This window comes from Bubalus kerabau, chromosome 7 (assembly GCF_029407905.1).
Source record: "Bubalus kerabau isolate K-KA32 ecotype Philippines breed swamp buffalo chromosome 7, PCC_UOA_SB_1v2, whole genome shotgun sequence".
Taxonomy (NCBI): domain Eukaryota; kingdom Metazoa; phylum Chordata; class Mammalia; order Artiodactyla; family Bovidae; genus Bubalus; species Bubalus kerabau.
This window is the reverse complement of record NC_073630.1, coordinates 44359270-44375385: the sequence shown is the minus strand read 5'-3', so window position 1 is coordinate 44375385 and position 16116 is coordinate 44359270. Positions and strand designations below refer to the sequence as shown.

The 16116-nt window shown below is 41.8% G+C and overlaps 1 protein-coding gene across 2 annotated transcripts in view; it reads left to right on the top strand.

Moving 5' to 3' along the window:
- KCNIP4 (potassium voltage-gated channel interacting protein 4) overlaps positions 1-16116 on the top strand; it is a 244023-nt gene that overhangs the window by 207790 nt on the left and 20117 nt on the right. For both annotated transcript variants that reach the window (XM_055588138.1, XM_055588139.1), the window contains exon 3: positions 15400-15469. In XM_055588138.1, coding sequence (XP_055444113.1) covers positions 15400-15469 — 70 coding nt within the window. The remainder of the gene's footprint in view (positions 1-15399; positions 15470-16116) is intronic.

Below are 16116 nucleotides of genomic sequence, written 5' to 3'. Positions count from 1 at the left end.
TTAGGGACCATGAAATATACTTTTCCATTGGGTTTGGAAGCAGGGAGAAATTGTTGATAAATAGCCCTATAGACACCTGTTCTTGCCTTGTTCAATCCATTGATTGCCTTTCTGTGTATCTCATGGGTTATTTCCACATGTTCTTCTAAGTGTTCTAGATGCTTTCTGGTCTCTCGTTATGAACTCATAGCTGGCTCACTTTAAGTGTGCTTTCTGACAATTTTACTGCTTAAGAAGATAGCTTCCTTTGAGAATTGTCAACTTGCTTGTTATCAGTTCTTGCTAGAAGGACGAGATGCTCTACTTATTTGGGGAAGTGATCTTAATCTCCCTTTTTTCTTCCCTGGACCAAATGCCCAATGTCCAGTCTTTGTTTTGCCCATAGTATGCTGTGCTACTTATTAAAGAGGTGTCATCCACTTCCTTTGTCAGAAAGAATACCTGAAAGAATAGTCTTTGGACAAAACACGGATACCATGACATTTCTTTTTGTAGAAACCCAAGCTTCTCAACTTAAGCACATGGATGCCTTCTTTAGCAACAAGAATAGACGTGAGGGTTGATGAAAAACCACAGATGCTTAAAAGATGTGATATAAAAGGCTCCCCAAGGAATTACTTATTTCACAAGGACTTTTAGCTTTCATTTTTCCCATGATATTTTCGTATTAATTCTTCTTTTTGGATCCACAATGATTTATGGGAAGAGGAGATTTCAGCCAGCGAGTGGACAAATATTAGCTACAGAATACATCTGATTTGCTTATCACTACAACCATTTCTAGAGAATTCCATCAGAGTTCTGACAACCTTCAAGGAAATGCTAAAAGACTTTCTGAAGAGGTAAAAGTTTAAGGACTCACAATGCACCTCAAAAAAGAATTTCTTTAGCACTTTTCTATGCATACATGGATCTCTCTGAAAAGCCCCATTCCCAATGCTTTCCATGAATTACTGTATTTCTAATGTACTCCCCTAAACATTAGTAGGGAAAACTTTTCTTTAATGAATAAAAGGCTCCTGAGTTTCCTCTGACATTTACTTCCAGTATGTGGCCTTTTATTCTTCTCAGCTGTCATTTACAATTGCAGTGTTCCCCTGTCTTTGAGGGTAAACTCTGATGATATTAGAGAGAGCAGATTCAATTTATAAAGCTAGACAGGGAGGCATAACTCATATCTGTTTTGTAGGCTCATTGCATTATATCAGCCCAGTACTCTACTGGGTTCAACTGCTTTGGTGGATATCATTTAACCCTAGGATAGCCAGGCTGAGGTTACTGTTTGTATGATGGAGTTCTGTTTACCAAATTCCAGGTTATTAATATTGTACTGACAGCTCATATTTAATGATCAAATATGATGTGCATATTTGAGTTCTAAGATAGGAACATAATGTGGAATCATCTTATTAATCCTCATAGCAGCCCTCTAGTGTCAATAGTTATCCCCCTGTGACAGAGGAGAACAAGGGGACTTCGAGGAAATGTTTGTCTGAAGCTCTGCAGCTTTTAAGTGGAAGAGAGGTTCAGTGCAGTTCCTCTGTCTCACTCCAGAGCCCAGGAGCATAAGCATTTCACTGCTGCTGCTGCAGTGTTTATTCTAAATGCTTCCCGACAGAAGGGCACCAGCTATTAAATGAACATGAAGGTGTCTGTGATGTCCACACATCAGGCTAGACATCAGGAAAGCCAGACACAAGGTAAGGCTCAGCAGCCCATCATGTGCTTTACGGGCAATTCCTATAACCTCAAACTCAGTCTCCTCAGTTTAAAAATGATGCCACTAGACTAGTTTACAGGTATCCCTGCTTTAGGTCTAAAGACCTACATTAGCCCCTATTTTTGCTAATGAAAAGATATCTGAAGAGGATTTTCACTTTTATGTAGAAAAGCAAAAAGTGAAATATAGCATACAGCATTCCTCTTACAGTTAGCTGCTACAGAGGCAGCACACCCCAAGCAACAAAGGGCACCATCAAGCCCTCTCCCCCAAGAACTACCCTCTGCATCTCAGCATCAAGCCCCCATAGCTTTGAACTGTGTCTGTGAGCATCTCTTCTTTATGGTGACTGCTTCTGTGTTTTCTGCCATTTCAGCTTTCAGGAGGTTTTATAAGAGCACTCTACTTTTCAAGAGCAGGAGAAACCATTTAAGCTCTAAAGTTGCTTAAATCCTCAAACTCTGTGGTCAATAGACTAGGCTCTGCTATATTCTAATTATGAGAATGTGGGTAGTTTCTCTCTAACAGTTTGTTCATCGGTAAAATGGAGGTAATGCTAGCATCTATCCACTCCCATGAGAAAATCCAGGGAAAGCATTTAACACAAGGTATTAACATATCATCATCATCGCTAACATCACCACCATCATCATGCTAATTATTATTATTACAAAAGTTTCTCACTTACTAGTATGGATATTAGTGGTTAGTATGGATATTAGTAGTAGCAAAATAGTCATAGTACATTTACAATGGACCTTGCCACGTGTCTCATAACACTACCTAAGGCAGCTGAGTAGGATCAACAGGGAACACAAGGCCCCAAGGCAAGTGTCTCTTTACCAACTGACAAAATGGCATGGCAATTACATGCTAAGAAAATCTCACCTTACATTTAACACGTTATGATCATATCATTGTGAAGGTAAGAAGCACTGAAGGAAACTCACTGGTCTTAACAGATTAATGTACCAGTCAGCAGAGCACCAGGAAATCCTAGCTACTTAACAGTTGATGGAGTAGTTCCCTTAACCTGTCCTAAAATCTGGGACTTTTCCCAAAGAACTTTAGTGTCCAGCCATTCATATTCAGATTAAAGCGTATGTGGTAAGGAAGGAGGTGGAGAGGTCCTTGCTGAACTAAAGGCAATCATTTCTCAAAAAAGAAATTTAAAACATTTCATTTTCCCCAAATCTCACAAACTACAATTATATATGTTGTTCAGTCATTAAGTCACGTCTGACTCTTTGACACCCCATGGACTGCATCACACCAGGCTTCTCTGTCCTTCACCATGTCCCAAAGTTGGTGTTTTTGGGACACAAACAAATTCATGTCCATTGAGTCAGTGATGCAATCTAATCTTCTCAGCCTCCGTTGTCCTCTTCTACTTTTGCCTTCAATCTCTCCCAGCATCAGAGTCCTTTCCAATGGTCAGTTCTTTGCATTAGGTGACCAAATATTGCAGCTTCAGCTTTAGCATTGGTTCTTCCAATATTTAGGGATGTTGACAATTTGATCTCTGGCTCCTGTATACAGGTCAGGAAGCAACAGTTAGAACTGGACATACAACAACAGACTGGTTCCAAATAGGAAAAGGAGTACATCAAGGCTGTATATTGTTACCCTGCTTATTTAACTTATATGCAGAGTACATCATGAGAAACACTGGGCTGGAGAAAGCACAAGCTGGGATCAAGATTGCCAGGAGAAATATCAATAACCTCAGATATGCAGATGGCACCACCCTTATGGCAGAAAGTGAAGAAAAACTAAAGAGCCTCTTGATGAAAGTGAAAGAGGAGAGTGAAAAAGTTAGCTTAAAGCTCAACATTCAGAAAACTAAGATCATGGCATCTGGTCCCATTGCTTCGCTCGCTCACTTAGTCGCTTCAGTCGTGTCCGACTCTGTGTGACCCCATAGATGGAAGCCCACCAGGCTCCCTCGTCCCTGGGATTCTCCAGGCAAGAACACTGGAGTGGGTTGCCATTTCCTTCTCCAATGCATGAAAATGAAAAGTGAAAGGGAATTCGTTCAGTCGTGTCCGACTCTTAGTGACCCCATGGACTATAGCCTACCAGGCTCCTCCATCCATGGGATTTCCCAGGCAAGAGTATTGGAGTGGGGTGCCATTGCCTTCTCCGCTGGTCCCATCACTTCATGGCAAATAGATGGGAAGCAGTGGAAACAGTGGCTGACTATTTTTCTGGGCTCCAAAATCACTGCAGATGGTGACTGCAGCCATGAAATTAAAAGACGGTTACTCCTTGGAAGGAAAGTTATGACCAACCTAGACAGCATATTAAAAAGCAGAGACATTACTTTGAAAACAAAGGTCCATCTAGTCAAAGCTATGGTTTTTCCAGTAGTCATGTATGGATGTGAGAGTTGGACTATAAAGAAAGCTGAGTGCAGAGGAATTGATACTTTTGAACTGTGGTGTTGGAGAAGACTCTTGAGGGTCCCTTGGACTGCAAGGAGATCCAACCAGTCCATTCTAAAGATCAGTCCTAGGTATTCATTGGAGGGACTGATGTTGAAGCTGAAACTCCAATACTTTGGCCACCTGATGTGGAGAGCTGATTCATTGGAAAAGACCCTGATGCTGGGAAGGATTGAGGGCAGGAGGAGAAGGGGAAGACAAAGGATGAGATGGTTGGATGGCATCACCGACACAATGGACATGGGTTTGGGTGGAGTCTGGGAGTTGGTGATGAACAGGGAGGCCTGGTGTGCTGCGGTTCATGGGGTTGCAAAGAGTCGGACATGACTGAGCGACTGAACTGAACTGACTGAAACACATGTATGCCTCTGTAAAAAACTGTGTGACTCCAACAAGTTACATAATTTTCATCTCTCCAAGCTTCATTTTCATCTCTAACTAACCCTTACTTTTCAGGGTTATTGAAAATGTTATTTAATAAAAGAGATATTGTAGGTAAGAAGGCAGTGAATGTACACTCATTAAACAGCTGTGGTGATGTGGTCCAGCAGCCTGCCATCAAAGCATCCTTGTCTGCATGAAAATCTGTGCATCACTTTATGCCTTGGAGGGATTGGACACACACCTTGATATCCCCCAGTAATTTTCAGAATGATGATTAGATTCATGAGGAAAGCAGATTATTGTTGTTTGTTCATGGGATTTGGTGAGTATCAAATCACCATATGATTCTGGTCAGCAATGCCTCTCGATGTGAAATTTTCTCATAAACCAGTGGTGGTAGCACACGTGGGTGCAGCCCTTCTGGAAATCAATGTGACTGTGCATATGAAGAGCCTTAACATGGTTTAGAGCCGTAACATGGTTTAAAGCCTTTGGTCTTATGAGCCTCCTTCTGGGATTAGTCATAAAGAACCACCGGTGGAACCACAGATGTATGCACTAGAATGTTAATTACATTACTATTCCTATGTAGTTCAAAAATGTGCTGCAATTCCCTAAATACCCAACTGTATGGTAAATGCAGTGGACATATTATTATGCAGCCTTTAATAATAATGAAATGTTACACTCAGGATTTTTTTTATGGTAAAAAGAATAAGATGCAATGCTACATTGTTATTCTAATTTTATTATTGTTTGTTGTTCATTCACTAAGTCATGTCCAACTTCTAATTTTATATGTAGAGCATATTAATATACAGTTAAAGGACCAAAATATCCTTACAGTAATATGATTATAGGTGATTTTATCTACTTTATTTTTTCTATAGACAACATATTTTCACTACATCACCATTTGCTAATAATCAGATGAAATATCATTAGAAAATAAAATACAGAAGCCATCAGATCAGATCAGTTACTCAGTCATGTCCGATTTTTTGCGACCCCATGAATCGCAGCACGCCAGGCCTCCCTGTCCATCACCAACTCCCGGAGTTCACTCAGACTCATGTCCATCGAGTCACTGATGCCATCCAGCCATCTTATCCTCTTATCCCCTTCTCCTCTTGCCCCCAATCCCTCCCAGCATCAGAGTCTTTTCCAATGAGTCAACTCTTCGCATGAGGTGGCCCAAGTACTGGAGTTTCAGCTTTAGCATCATTCCTTCCAAAGAAATCCCAGGGCTGATCTCCTTCAGAATGGACTGGTTGGATCTCCTTGCAGTCCAAGGGACTCTCAAGAGTCTTCTCCAACACCACAGTTCAAAAGCATCAATTCTTCAGCGCTCAGCCTTCTTCACAGTCCAACTCTCACATCCATACATGACCACAGGAAAAACCATAGCCTTGACTAGATGGACCTTTGTTGGCAAAGTAATGTCTCTGCTTTTGAATATGCTATCTAGGTTGGTCATAACTTTCCTTCCAAGGAGTAAGTGTCTTTTAATTTCATGGCTGCAGTCACCATCTGCAGTGATTTTGGAGCCCAGAAAAATAAAGTCTGACACTGTTTCCACTGTTTCCCCATCTATTTCCCATGAAGTGGTGGGACCGGATGCCATGATCTTTGTTTTCTGAATGTTGAGCTTTAAACCAACTTTTTCACTCTCCACTTTCACCTTCACCAAGAGGCTTTTTAGTTCCTCTTTACTTTCTGCCATAAGGGTGGTGTCATCTGCATATCTGAGGTTATTGATATTTCTCCTGGCAATCTTGATTCCAGCTTGTGTTTCTTCCAGTCCAGCGTTTCTCAAGATGTACTCTGCATATAAGGTAAATAAACAGGGTGACAATATACAGCCTTGACGTACTCCCTTTCCTATTTGGAACCAGTCTGTTGTTCTATGTCCAGTTCTAACTGTTGCTTCATGACCTGCATACAAATATCTCAAGAAGCAGATTAGGTGGTCTGGTATTCCCACCTCTTTAAGAATTTTCCACAGTTTATTGTGATTCACACGGTCAAAGGCTTTAGCATAGTCAATAAAGCAGAAATAGATGTTTTTCTGGAACTCTCTTGCTTTTTCCATGATCCAGCAGATGTTGGCAATTTGATCTATGGTTCCTCTGCCTTTTCTAAAACCAGCTTGAACATCAGGAAGTTCACGGTTCACATATTGCTGAAGCCTGGCTTGGAGAATTTTAAGCATTACCATACTAGCGTGTGAGATGAGTGCAATTGTGCAGTAGTTTGAGCATTCTTTGGCATTGCCTTTCTTTGGGATTGGAATGAAAACTGACCTTTTCCAGTCCTGTGGCCACTGCTGAGTTTTCCAAATTTGCTGGCATATTGAATGCAGCACTTTCACAGCATCATCTTTCAGGATTTGAAATAGCTCAACTGGAATTCCATCACCTCCGCTAGCTTTGTTCATAGTGAGCTTTCTAAGGCCCACTTGACTTCACATTCCAGGATGTCTGGCTCTAGATCAGTGATCCCACCGTCGTGACTATCAGGGTCGTGAAGATCTTTTTTGTACAGTTCTTCTGTGTATTCTTGCCATCTTTTCTTAATATCTTCTGCTTCTGTTAGGTCCATGCCATTTCTGTCCTTTATCGAGCCCATCTTTGCATGAAATGTTCCCTTGGTATCTCTAATTTTCATGAAGAGATCTCTAGTCTTTCCCATTCTGTTGTTTCCCTCTATTTCTTTGCATTGATCGCCGAAGGCGGCTTTATTATGTCTTCTTGCTATTCTTTGGAACTCTGCATTCAGATGTTTATATCTTTCCTTTTCTCCTTTGCTTTTCACTTCTTTTCTTTTCAAAGCTATTTGTAAGGCCTCCCCAGACAGCCATTTTGCTTTTTTGCATTTCTTTTCCATGGAGATGGTCTTGATCCCTGTCTCCTGTACAATGTCACGAACCTCATTCCATAGCTCATCAGGCACTCTATCTATCAGATCTAGGCCCTTAAATCTATTTCTCACTTCCACTGTATAATCATAAGGGATTTGATTTAGGTCATACCTGAATGGTCTAGTGGTTTTCCCTACTTTCTTCAATTTAAGTCTGAATTTGGCAATAAGGAGTTCATGGTCTGAGCCACAGTCGGCTCCCGGTCTTGTTTTTGTTGACTGTATAGAGCCTCTCCATCTTTGGCTGCAAAGAATATAATCAATCTGATTTCGGTGTTGACCATCTGGTGATGTCCATGTATAGAGTCTTCTCTTGTGTTGTTGGAAGAGGGTGTTTGTTATGACCAGTGCATTTTCTTGGCAAAACTCTATTAGTCTTTGCCCTGCTTCATTCCATATTCCAAGGCCAAATTTGCCTGTTACTCCAGGTGTTTCTTGACGTCCTACTTTTGCATTCCAGTCCCCTATCATGAAAAGGACATCTTTTTTGGGTGTTAGTTCTAAAAGGTCTTGTAGGTCTTCATAGAACTGTTCAACTTCAGCTTCTTCAGCGTTACTGGTTGGGGCATAGACTTGGATTACTGTGATATTGAATGGTTTGCCTTGGAAACGAACAGAGATCATTCTGTAGTTTTTGAGATTGCATCCAAGTACTGCATTTCGGACTCTTCTGTTGACCATGATGGCCACTCCATTTCTTCTGAGGGATTCCTGTCTGCAGTAGTAAATATAATGGTCGTCTGAGTTAAATTCACCCATTCCAGTCCATTTCAGTTCGCTGATTCCTAGAATGTCAACATTCACTCTTGCCATCTCCTGTTTGACCACTTCCAATTTGCCTTGATTAATGGACCTGACATTCCAGGTTCCTATGCAATATTGCTCTTTACAGCATCGGACCTTGCTTCTATCACCAGTCACATCCACAGCTGGGTATTGTTTTTGCTTTGGCTCCATCCCTTCATTCTTTCTGGAAATATTTCTCCACTGAACTCCAGTAGCATATTGGGCACCTACTGACCTGGGGAGTTCCTCTTGCAGTATCCTATCCTTTTGCCTTCTCATACTGTTCACAGTATTCTCAAGGCAAGAATACTGAAGTGGTTTGCCAGTCCCTTCTCCAGTGGACCACATTCTGTCAGATCTCTCCACCATGACCCGCCCATCTTGGGTTGCCCCACGGGCATGGCTTAGTTTCATTGAGTCCGACAAGGCCGTGGTCCTAGTGTTATTAGATTGACTAGTTTTCTGTGAGTATGGTTTCAGTGTGTCTGCCCTCTGATGCCCTCTTGCAACACCTACCGTCTTACTTGGGTGTCTCTTACCTTGGGCGTGGGGTATCTCTTCACAGCTGCTCCAGCAAAGTGCAGCCAATGCTCCTTACCTTGGACGAGGGGTATCTCCTCACCGCCATCCTTCCTGACCTTCAACGTGGGATAGCTCCTCTAGGCCCTCCTGTGCCCGCACAGCATGGGGTTGCTCCTCCCTGCCGCTGCCCCTGGCCTTGGGCTTAGGCGGGTGGGGTAGCTCCTCCTGGCCACCGCCCCTGACCTCAGATGGGGGTTAACTCCTCTCGCCGACCCTGACCTCGGACGCTGGGTATCTTCTCTCGGCCGCTGCCCCTGACCTCGGACGTGGGGTAACTCCTCTTGGCCGCCGCCCTTTGGGCATGGGGTCCTCCGGGCTTCTGCCCCTGACCTCGGACTTGGGGTATCTCCTCTCGGCTGCGCCCATGCAGCCACCTGCGCTTTAGGGCGCCCATCGCAGCCGCCTGCGCTTTAGCGCACCCATCACAAGCCATAAAGCTTATAGAAGGTTATAGTAACTTATCACAGTATAGATAAGTGAGCTTTCCTCACTTTCTCTAAAGCTGGGAACTCTATTGCTTCTTGGTCTTATGGTGAAGAAAGCCGAATTAACAAATTCATACTTCAGTGTTTAGCCCTTACTGAACTTATTTGAAAATATCATCCTTTAAAAATGATATCAGGGGAAGTGGTCCAGTGGTTAAGAATCCACCTTCAGTGAAGGAGATGCAGGTTCAATCCCTGGTCAGGGAACTAAGATACCACATGCTGTAGAGCAAGTAAGCCCGCTCCACAACCAGAGAGTCGGTGAGCCGCAATGAAAGAACCTGCAAGACGCAATGAAGATCTCATGTGAAGTGACTTCAGTTCAGTTCAGGCTCTCAGTCGTGTCCGACGCTTTGCAACCCCACAGATTGCAACATGTAATGCTTCCCTGTCCATCACCCACTCCCGGAGCTTTCTCAACCTCATGTCCTTCAAGTTGGTGATGCCATCCAACCATCTCATCCTCTGTCATCCCCTTCTCCTCCTGCCTTCAATCTTTCCCAGCATCAGGGTCTTTTCTAAGGAGTCAGTTCTTCACATCAGGTGGCCAAAGTATTGGTGGTTCAACTTCAGCATTGGTCCTTTCAGTGAATATTCAGGACTGATTTCATTTAAGATTGATTGGTTTGATCTCCTTGCAGCCCAAAGGACTCTCAAGAGTCTTCCCCAACACCACAGTTCAACAGCACTAATTCTTTTGCGCTCAGCTTTCTTTATAGTTCAGCTCTCACATCCATTCATGACTACTGGAAAAACCATAGCTTTGACTAGAAGGACCTTTGTTGGCAAAGTAACGTCTCTACTTTTTAACATGCTGTCTAGGTTGGTCATAACTTTTCTTCCAAGGAGCAAGTGTCTTTTAATTTCATGGCTGTAGTCACCATCTTCAGTGATTTTGGAACCCAAAAAAATAAAGTCTGTCACTATTTCCATTGTTTCCCCATCTATATGCCATGAATTGATAGGGCTGGATGCCATGATCTTCGTTTTTTGAATGTTGAGTTTTAAGCCAGCTTTTTCACTCTCCTCTTTCATTTTCAACAAGAGGCTCTTTAGTTCTTGTTTGCTTTCTGCCATAAGGGTGGTGTCATCTGCATATCTGAGATTATTGATATTTCTCCCGGCAATCTTGATTCCAGTTTATGCTTCATCCAGCCCAGCATTTCACATGATGTACTCTGCATATAAATTAAATAAGCAGGGTGACAATATACAGCCTTGACGTACTCCTTTCCCAATTTTAAACCAGTCTGTTGTTCCATGTCAGGTTCTAACTGTTCCTTCTTGACCTGCATACAGATTTCTCAGGAGGCAGGTCAGGTGGTCTGGTATTCCCATCTCTTTAAGAATTTTCATAGTTTGTTGTGATCTAAACAGTCAAAGGCTTTGGCATATTCAATAAAGCAGAAGTAGATGTTTTTCTGGTTTTCTCTTGCTTTTTTGATGATCCAATGGATGTTGGCAATGTGATTTCTGGTTCTTCTGCCTTTTCTAAATCCAGCTTGAACATCTGGAAATTCTTAGTTCACATGCTGTTGAAGCCTGGCTTGGAGAATTCTGAGCATTACTTTGCTAGCATGTGAGATGAGTGCAGTTGTGCAGTAGTTTGAACACGCATCCCTTAATAACTCAGATCAGTACTACCACTCCTGTTAGACAAGCAAAAATATACTGCATTCTTTTAAATTTGTTATGTATTTAGGATCTTGTTTGTTACAGCAAGAGTTAACCTGATACAGCCACATTGTTTATGGTTTACACTTAGCTGTATGCATGGGCAGGTCAAACTCTTCTTGATGGAGAGGTGGAGATACCTCTTTTGTGCAGAAATGACTCAACAAAACTGGTAAGGGAGGAGTTAGAAAATAGAACATTGTACTGCTTTGTAAGTCACTAGCATCCTGAAAAATATGATTAATCTTTTTCACCAGAAGGTTGTAAAATGTATTGCTTTCCCATAAGAACTCTTTTAGATAAATAGATCCTCAGTTCAGTTCAGTTCAGTCACTCAGTCGTGTCGACTCTTTGCAACCCCATGAACTGCAGCATGCCAGGCCTCCCTGTCCAACACCAACTCCCGGAGCCTTCTCAAACTCGTGTCCATTGAGTCAGTGATGCTATCCAACCATCTCATCCTCTGTCGTCCCCTTCTCCTCCTGCCCTAAATCTTTCCCAGCATCAGGGTCTTTTCAAATGAGTCAGTTCTTCACATCAGGTGGCCAAAGTACTGGAATTTCAGCTTCAACATCAGTCCCTCCAATGAACACCCAGGGCTGATCTTCTTTAGGATGGACTGGTTGGATCTCCTTGCAGTCCAAGGGACCCTCAAGAGTCTTCTCCAACACCACAGTTCAAAAGCATCAATTCTTCTGCACTCAGCCTTCTTTATAGTCCAACTCTCACATCCATACATGACTACTGGAAAAACCATAGCCGTGACTATACAGACCTTTGTTGGCAAAGAAATGTCTCTGCTTTTTAATATGCTGTCTAGGTTAGTCATAACTTTCCTTCCAAGGAGTAAGTGTCTTTTAATTTCATGGCTGCAATCACCATCTGCAATGATTTTGGACCCATAAAAATAAAGTCAGCCACTGTTTCCACTGTTTCCCCATCTATTTGCCATGAAGTGATGGAACTAGATGCCATGATCTTAGTTTTCACTCCTGAATTATTTTTATCATCTCATTTATTGTTTTTTACTTTTCTTCTTCCATCTGGATGCAGGTTTCATGAAGATAAGACATTTAACTTGTTTATGACTGCTCCCTCATTTCTTAGAAAAGTTCCTAGAATAATAGACCTACAGTATGTATGGGCTAAAGCTGCAAATTAATGTAATAAATAAAGGATGAATAAAGACCAATTAGCTTGCTAAGTCTTACCACCCTAGAACTTGGCCAGGAATTTTCAGTTGGCAGAGAAAGGATTTTGTCTGACCCAGACATATGATTAAACATAAAGCAAACACATATGAGACTATCAATCTCTGAATTTCAATTCACATTATAAGATATATCTATCAAATGCATCTAGAGACTAAAGACAGCTGACAAGTTTGCTAACTGCAGGTATCCCTTCATTTCCCATCTTTGTCTCTTGCTAGAGTCATTTGAACTCTGAGGCAAGTGTCTAGTTTTGACCTTGCGTATATTCACCTCCTGATGGCAGACAGCCCTCTATTTGCTCTCTCCTTACTATCCCCAGCAGATGGCTCAGAGATAAATAGCCAATCAATCACAATTTCCATGCATGAGAGGGTCTAACTACAAAGTGCTTATTTGCTCTTAAAATTGGTTCTGTTGCTGCCAACTAGATAAAGTCATTTAGTCAAAACTTTTGAGTAATGAACTATATACACACCATCTTCTTTCCTCTTGGAGTTCTAACTCTTGATTGTTCATTTATTTATGTACTAGTCAGGATATTCCAGAAAAAATAAAGCCATAGATGTGTATGTATACAGAAAGTGATTTATTTAAACAGTTGGCTCATATGATTGTGAAGGCTTAGCCAGTCCAGAATCTGACGGAAGACAGAGGGAGACAGGCTAGAGATTCAGGAACTCAGGAAGGAATTGCAGTTCAAGTTCAAAGGCAATCTGCTGTAGAATCAAGAAAAATCAGTGTTGCCTATCAAGTCCCAAGGCTGGAAAATTCTCTTTTGCTCTGGAGAAATTAGCCTTTTGTTCCATTCAGGTCTTCAAATGATTAGATAAGGCCTACTCATATGCTAGAGGGTAATTTCTTTTACTCAAAATCCACCAATTTAAATGTAAATCTCATTCAAAAACACCTTTATAGAAAGATCCAGAATAATGTTTAACCAAATAAATGGGCATTATGGCCCAGACAAATTGATATATAAAAGTAAACATCATAATTTGCTTGCTTGGGTTTTTTCTTTTTTTTTTTTCCTAATTTGTTTCTGGCTGTCTTTCCTTTGCTGCAATTCTCTTAGGTCCTCAGGTCATTATTTCCACAGGGCTTGTTTAAAACAAAACCTTGTGACAATCTGGAAAGTTTCAAGCTCACATTCCAGCTCTTCCACTGGATCTCTGAGTAACAGGGCACTTGACCACAGAACCTAGTTCCTCTTCAGTGAATGGATATAGCTGCTGCTGCTGCTAAGTCACTTCAGTCGTGTCCGACTCTGTGCGACCCCATAGACAGCAGCCCACCAGGCTCTGCCGTCCCTGGGATTCTCCAGGCAAGAACACTGGAGTGGGCTGCCATTGCCTTCTCCACTGTGTGAAAATGAAAAGTGAAAGTGAAGTCGCTCAGTCGCCTCCAACTTGTAGCAACCCCATGGACTGCAGCCTACCAGGCTCCTCCATCCATGGGATTTTCTAGGCAAGAGTACTGGAGTGGCTTGCCATATAATAATCGAATGGGAAAAATACACATTGACAAGCCTGTAACACAAGCTTCACATTGGCAACTACTATTTGAAGCTGTGTTAATGTATCAAAGATATAACCTTTCAAACCAACAAAGAAGAAAATAGAAAATTCCTCATGTGAAGCACATGACAGTTGTGAGTAACTGAGTTTTAGAAAAAGGAAACATCAAATTAATACATCAAGTTTATTCAGGAGGGGACAAAGAGTTAAGAGTTTTAAAGACCACAAATGATTTTTGAAGATTCCAGAAATAGCCTCAAATTTAAAGTACACAGAATATCCATGTCTAACATCAGGGGAATTCGCATACCTCTGATTCTCCCCCAGTGAATCTTGGAGATGCTGGTAGACCAGGGGGGTTCTGTGAGAACTGAAGTGAGGGAACTTACAGAAAACTTACAGAAAAAAAAACTTACTGAAAAGCTACTCAGAAGGACCAGACAGAACTTATCACTTCCTCACCTTCAGTATGGAGTTAGCATCCCACATGTGGTTTGATGTCAAATTACTTTGTGATTGTCAGTCTCGACTGTTCCAGGGACCTCTCCAGTTCAGATTCCTGACCAGATTGTTTTTGAAACTCCAAAGAATGAAAGCATTTTTTTGCCCTTACATCAGTGTCAAGTCCACTTGATTAGTCCTCACCTCAGCATAAAGGCAGACCTTATATAGCATTGGGCTTCCCTGGTGACTCAGACAGTAAAGAATCTGCCTGCAATACAGGAGACTGGATTCGATCCTTGGGTTGGGAAGACCCCCTGAAGAAGGGAATGGCTACCTACTCCAGTGTTCTTGCCTGGAAAATTCCATGGACAGAGGAGCCTAGCGGGCCACAGTCCATGGGGTCACAAAGAGATGGACTACGACTAGGCAACTAACACTTTTACTTTCACTTTGTATGACATTTTACATTTCAGTTCCTTTTATAGAAAATTTCCATTTCAGAGGGGTACCTTTGCTCTGTGGCCCCATCAAGTCAATAATCCAATATTAGTGGCGTTCCTATGGTCAGTATCCACCAGCCTTAAATAACTCCAACCACAGGACAAAGGTGGGAATTCATTACATTCAGGCATCCTCCTTTCACACTCTCCTCTTTAGAACTTAAAAAAAATCTTGGGGTCTTTCCTTACTCAAGTGATTTATTTCTACCCTTGTTATTATGCAGTCCGGAGCAATCTGTAGCTATTCCTGCTGGAGGCTTGTGGGGCCACCTTAGACCCAAGGGAGCACACCATTTTCACATTAAACTAAAGATAATGTGTGTCCAGCACATCTGCAGAGGACACAACATGAAGGTCCAGTCAAGACCATATCCGAAACCTCTTGCAGTATTCTCGCTGAATGAAAAACAAATTTCCTCCTACCCATAGATAACATATATACATGTTCTTAAAAACAACCCTGTGTTTTTTAACAACCTTAAAAACAACCCTGTGTCAGACCAGCTGTGATGTGGATATTATGCAAAGATTTTTACATCAACAACTTTTTTTCATTCTATGAGAACTGGAACAAAGTTTATAGTGCACTTTTATTCTTTGTGTGATAATGGATGGATGGATGGATAACTTTCTTGGTTCAGCTTTGCACAGTAGACAGTCCTATTTCAAAATGTGCAGAAAAATCCGTTTTATGAACACTTTTCTCATATTGCTTCTCTCCCACTTCCTCTAGGAATGTCCCAGCGGGGTTGTTAATGAAGATACCTTCAAAGAGATTTACTCGCAGTTCTTTCCACAGGGAGGTAGGTACAAATGTGGACCAGTGAGCATACTTTCAGCTAGAATTATGCTTGCAATCTTGAATTTGGTTTAATCTTTCATGGCATGACTCTACATTTCTCATCTTTACATCCAAGAATTCATACACAGCATGCTGTCCATGTGATTCTCAATACATCATAAAAGTGAGCTACTTACAAATTATCAAATATCCGAGAGTTCACTCTTCAGCCGAATACAAGTAGTATTACCGAGTGCCTGTTGCCACATCTCTCAAAGGCATGGCACTTTCTGACTATGATGGATGGGTCCTGAAAGCCGCAAAGCTTTCACATGCATTACAATGCCCAACTTTCAAAATTAGAAAGTGTAATTATCCTCAATTTTTTGGATCTGAAATCTGGGGCTTAGAGAAGCTAAATGTTTTGCTCAGGGTCATACACCCACTAAAATGGCAGATCTAGGTTAGAATCCCCTGTGACTCAAATGATAAAGAATCTGTCCGCAGTGCAGGAGACTCTGGTTTGACCCCTGAGTCGGGAAGATCCTCTAGAGAAGGGAATGGCTACCCACTCCAGTATTCTTGCCTGGAGAATCCTATGGACAGATGAGCCTGGTGGGCTACAGTCCATAGCACTGCAAAGCATCAGACATGACTGAGCAGCTAACT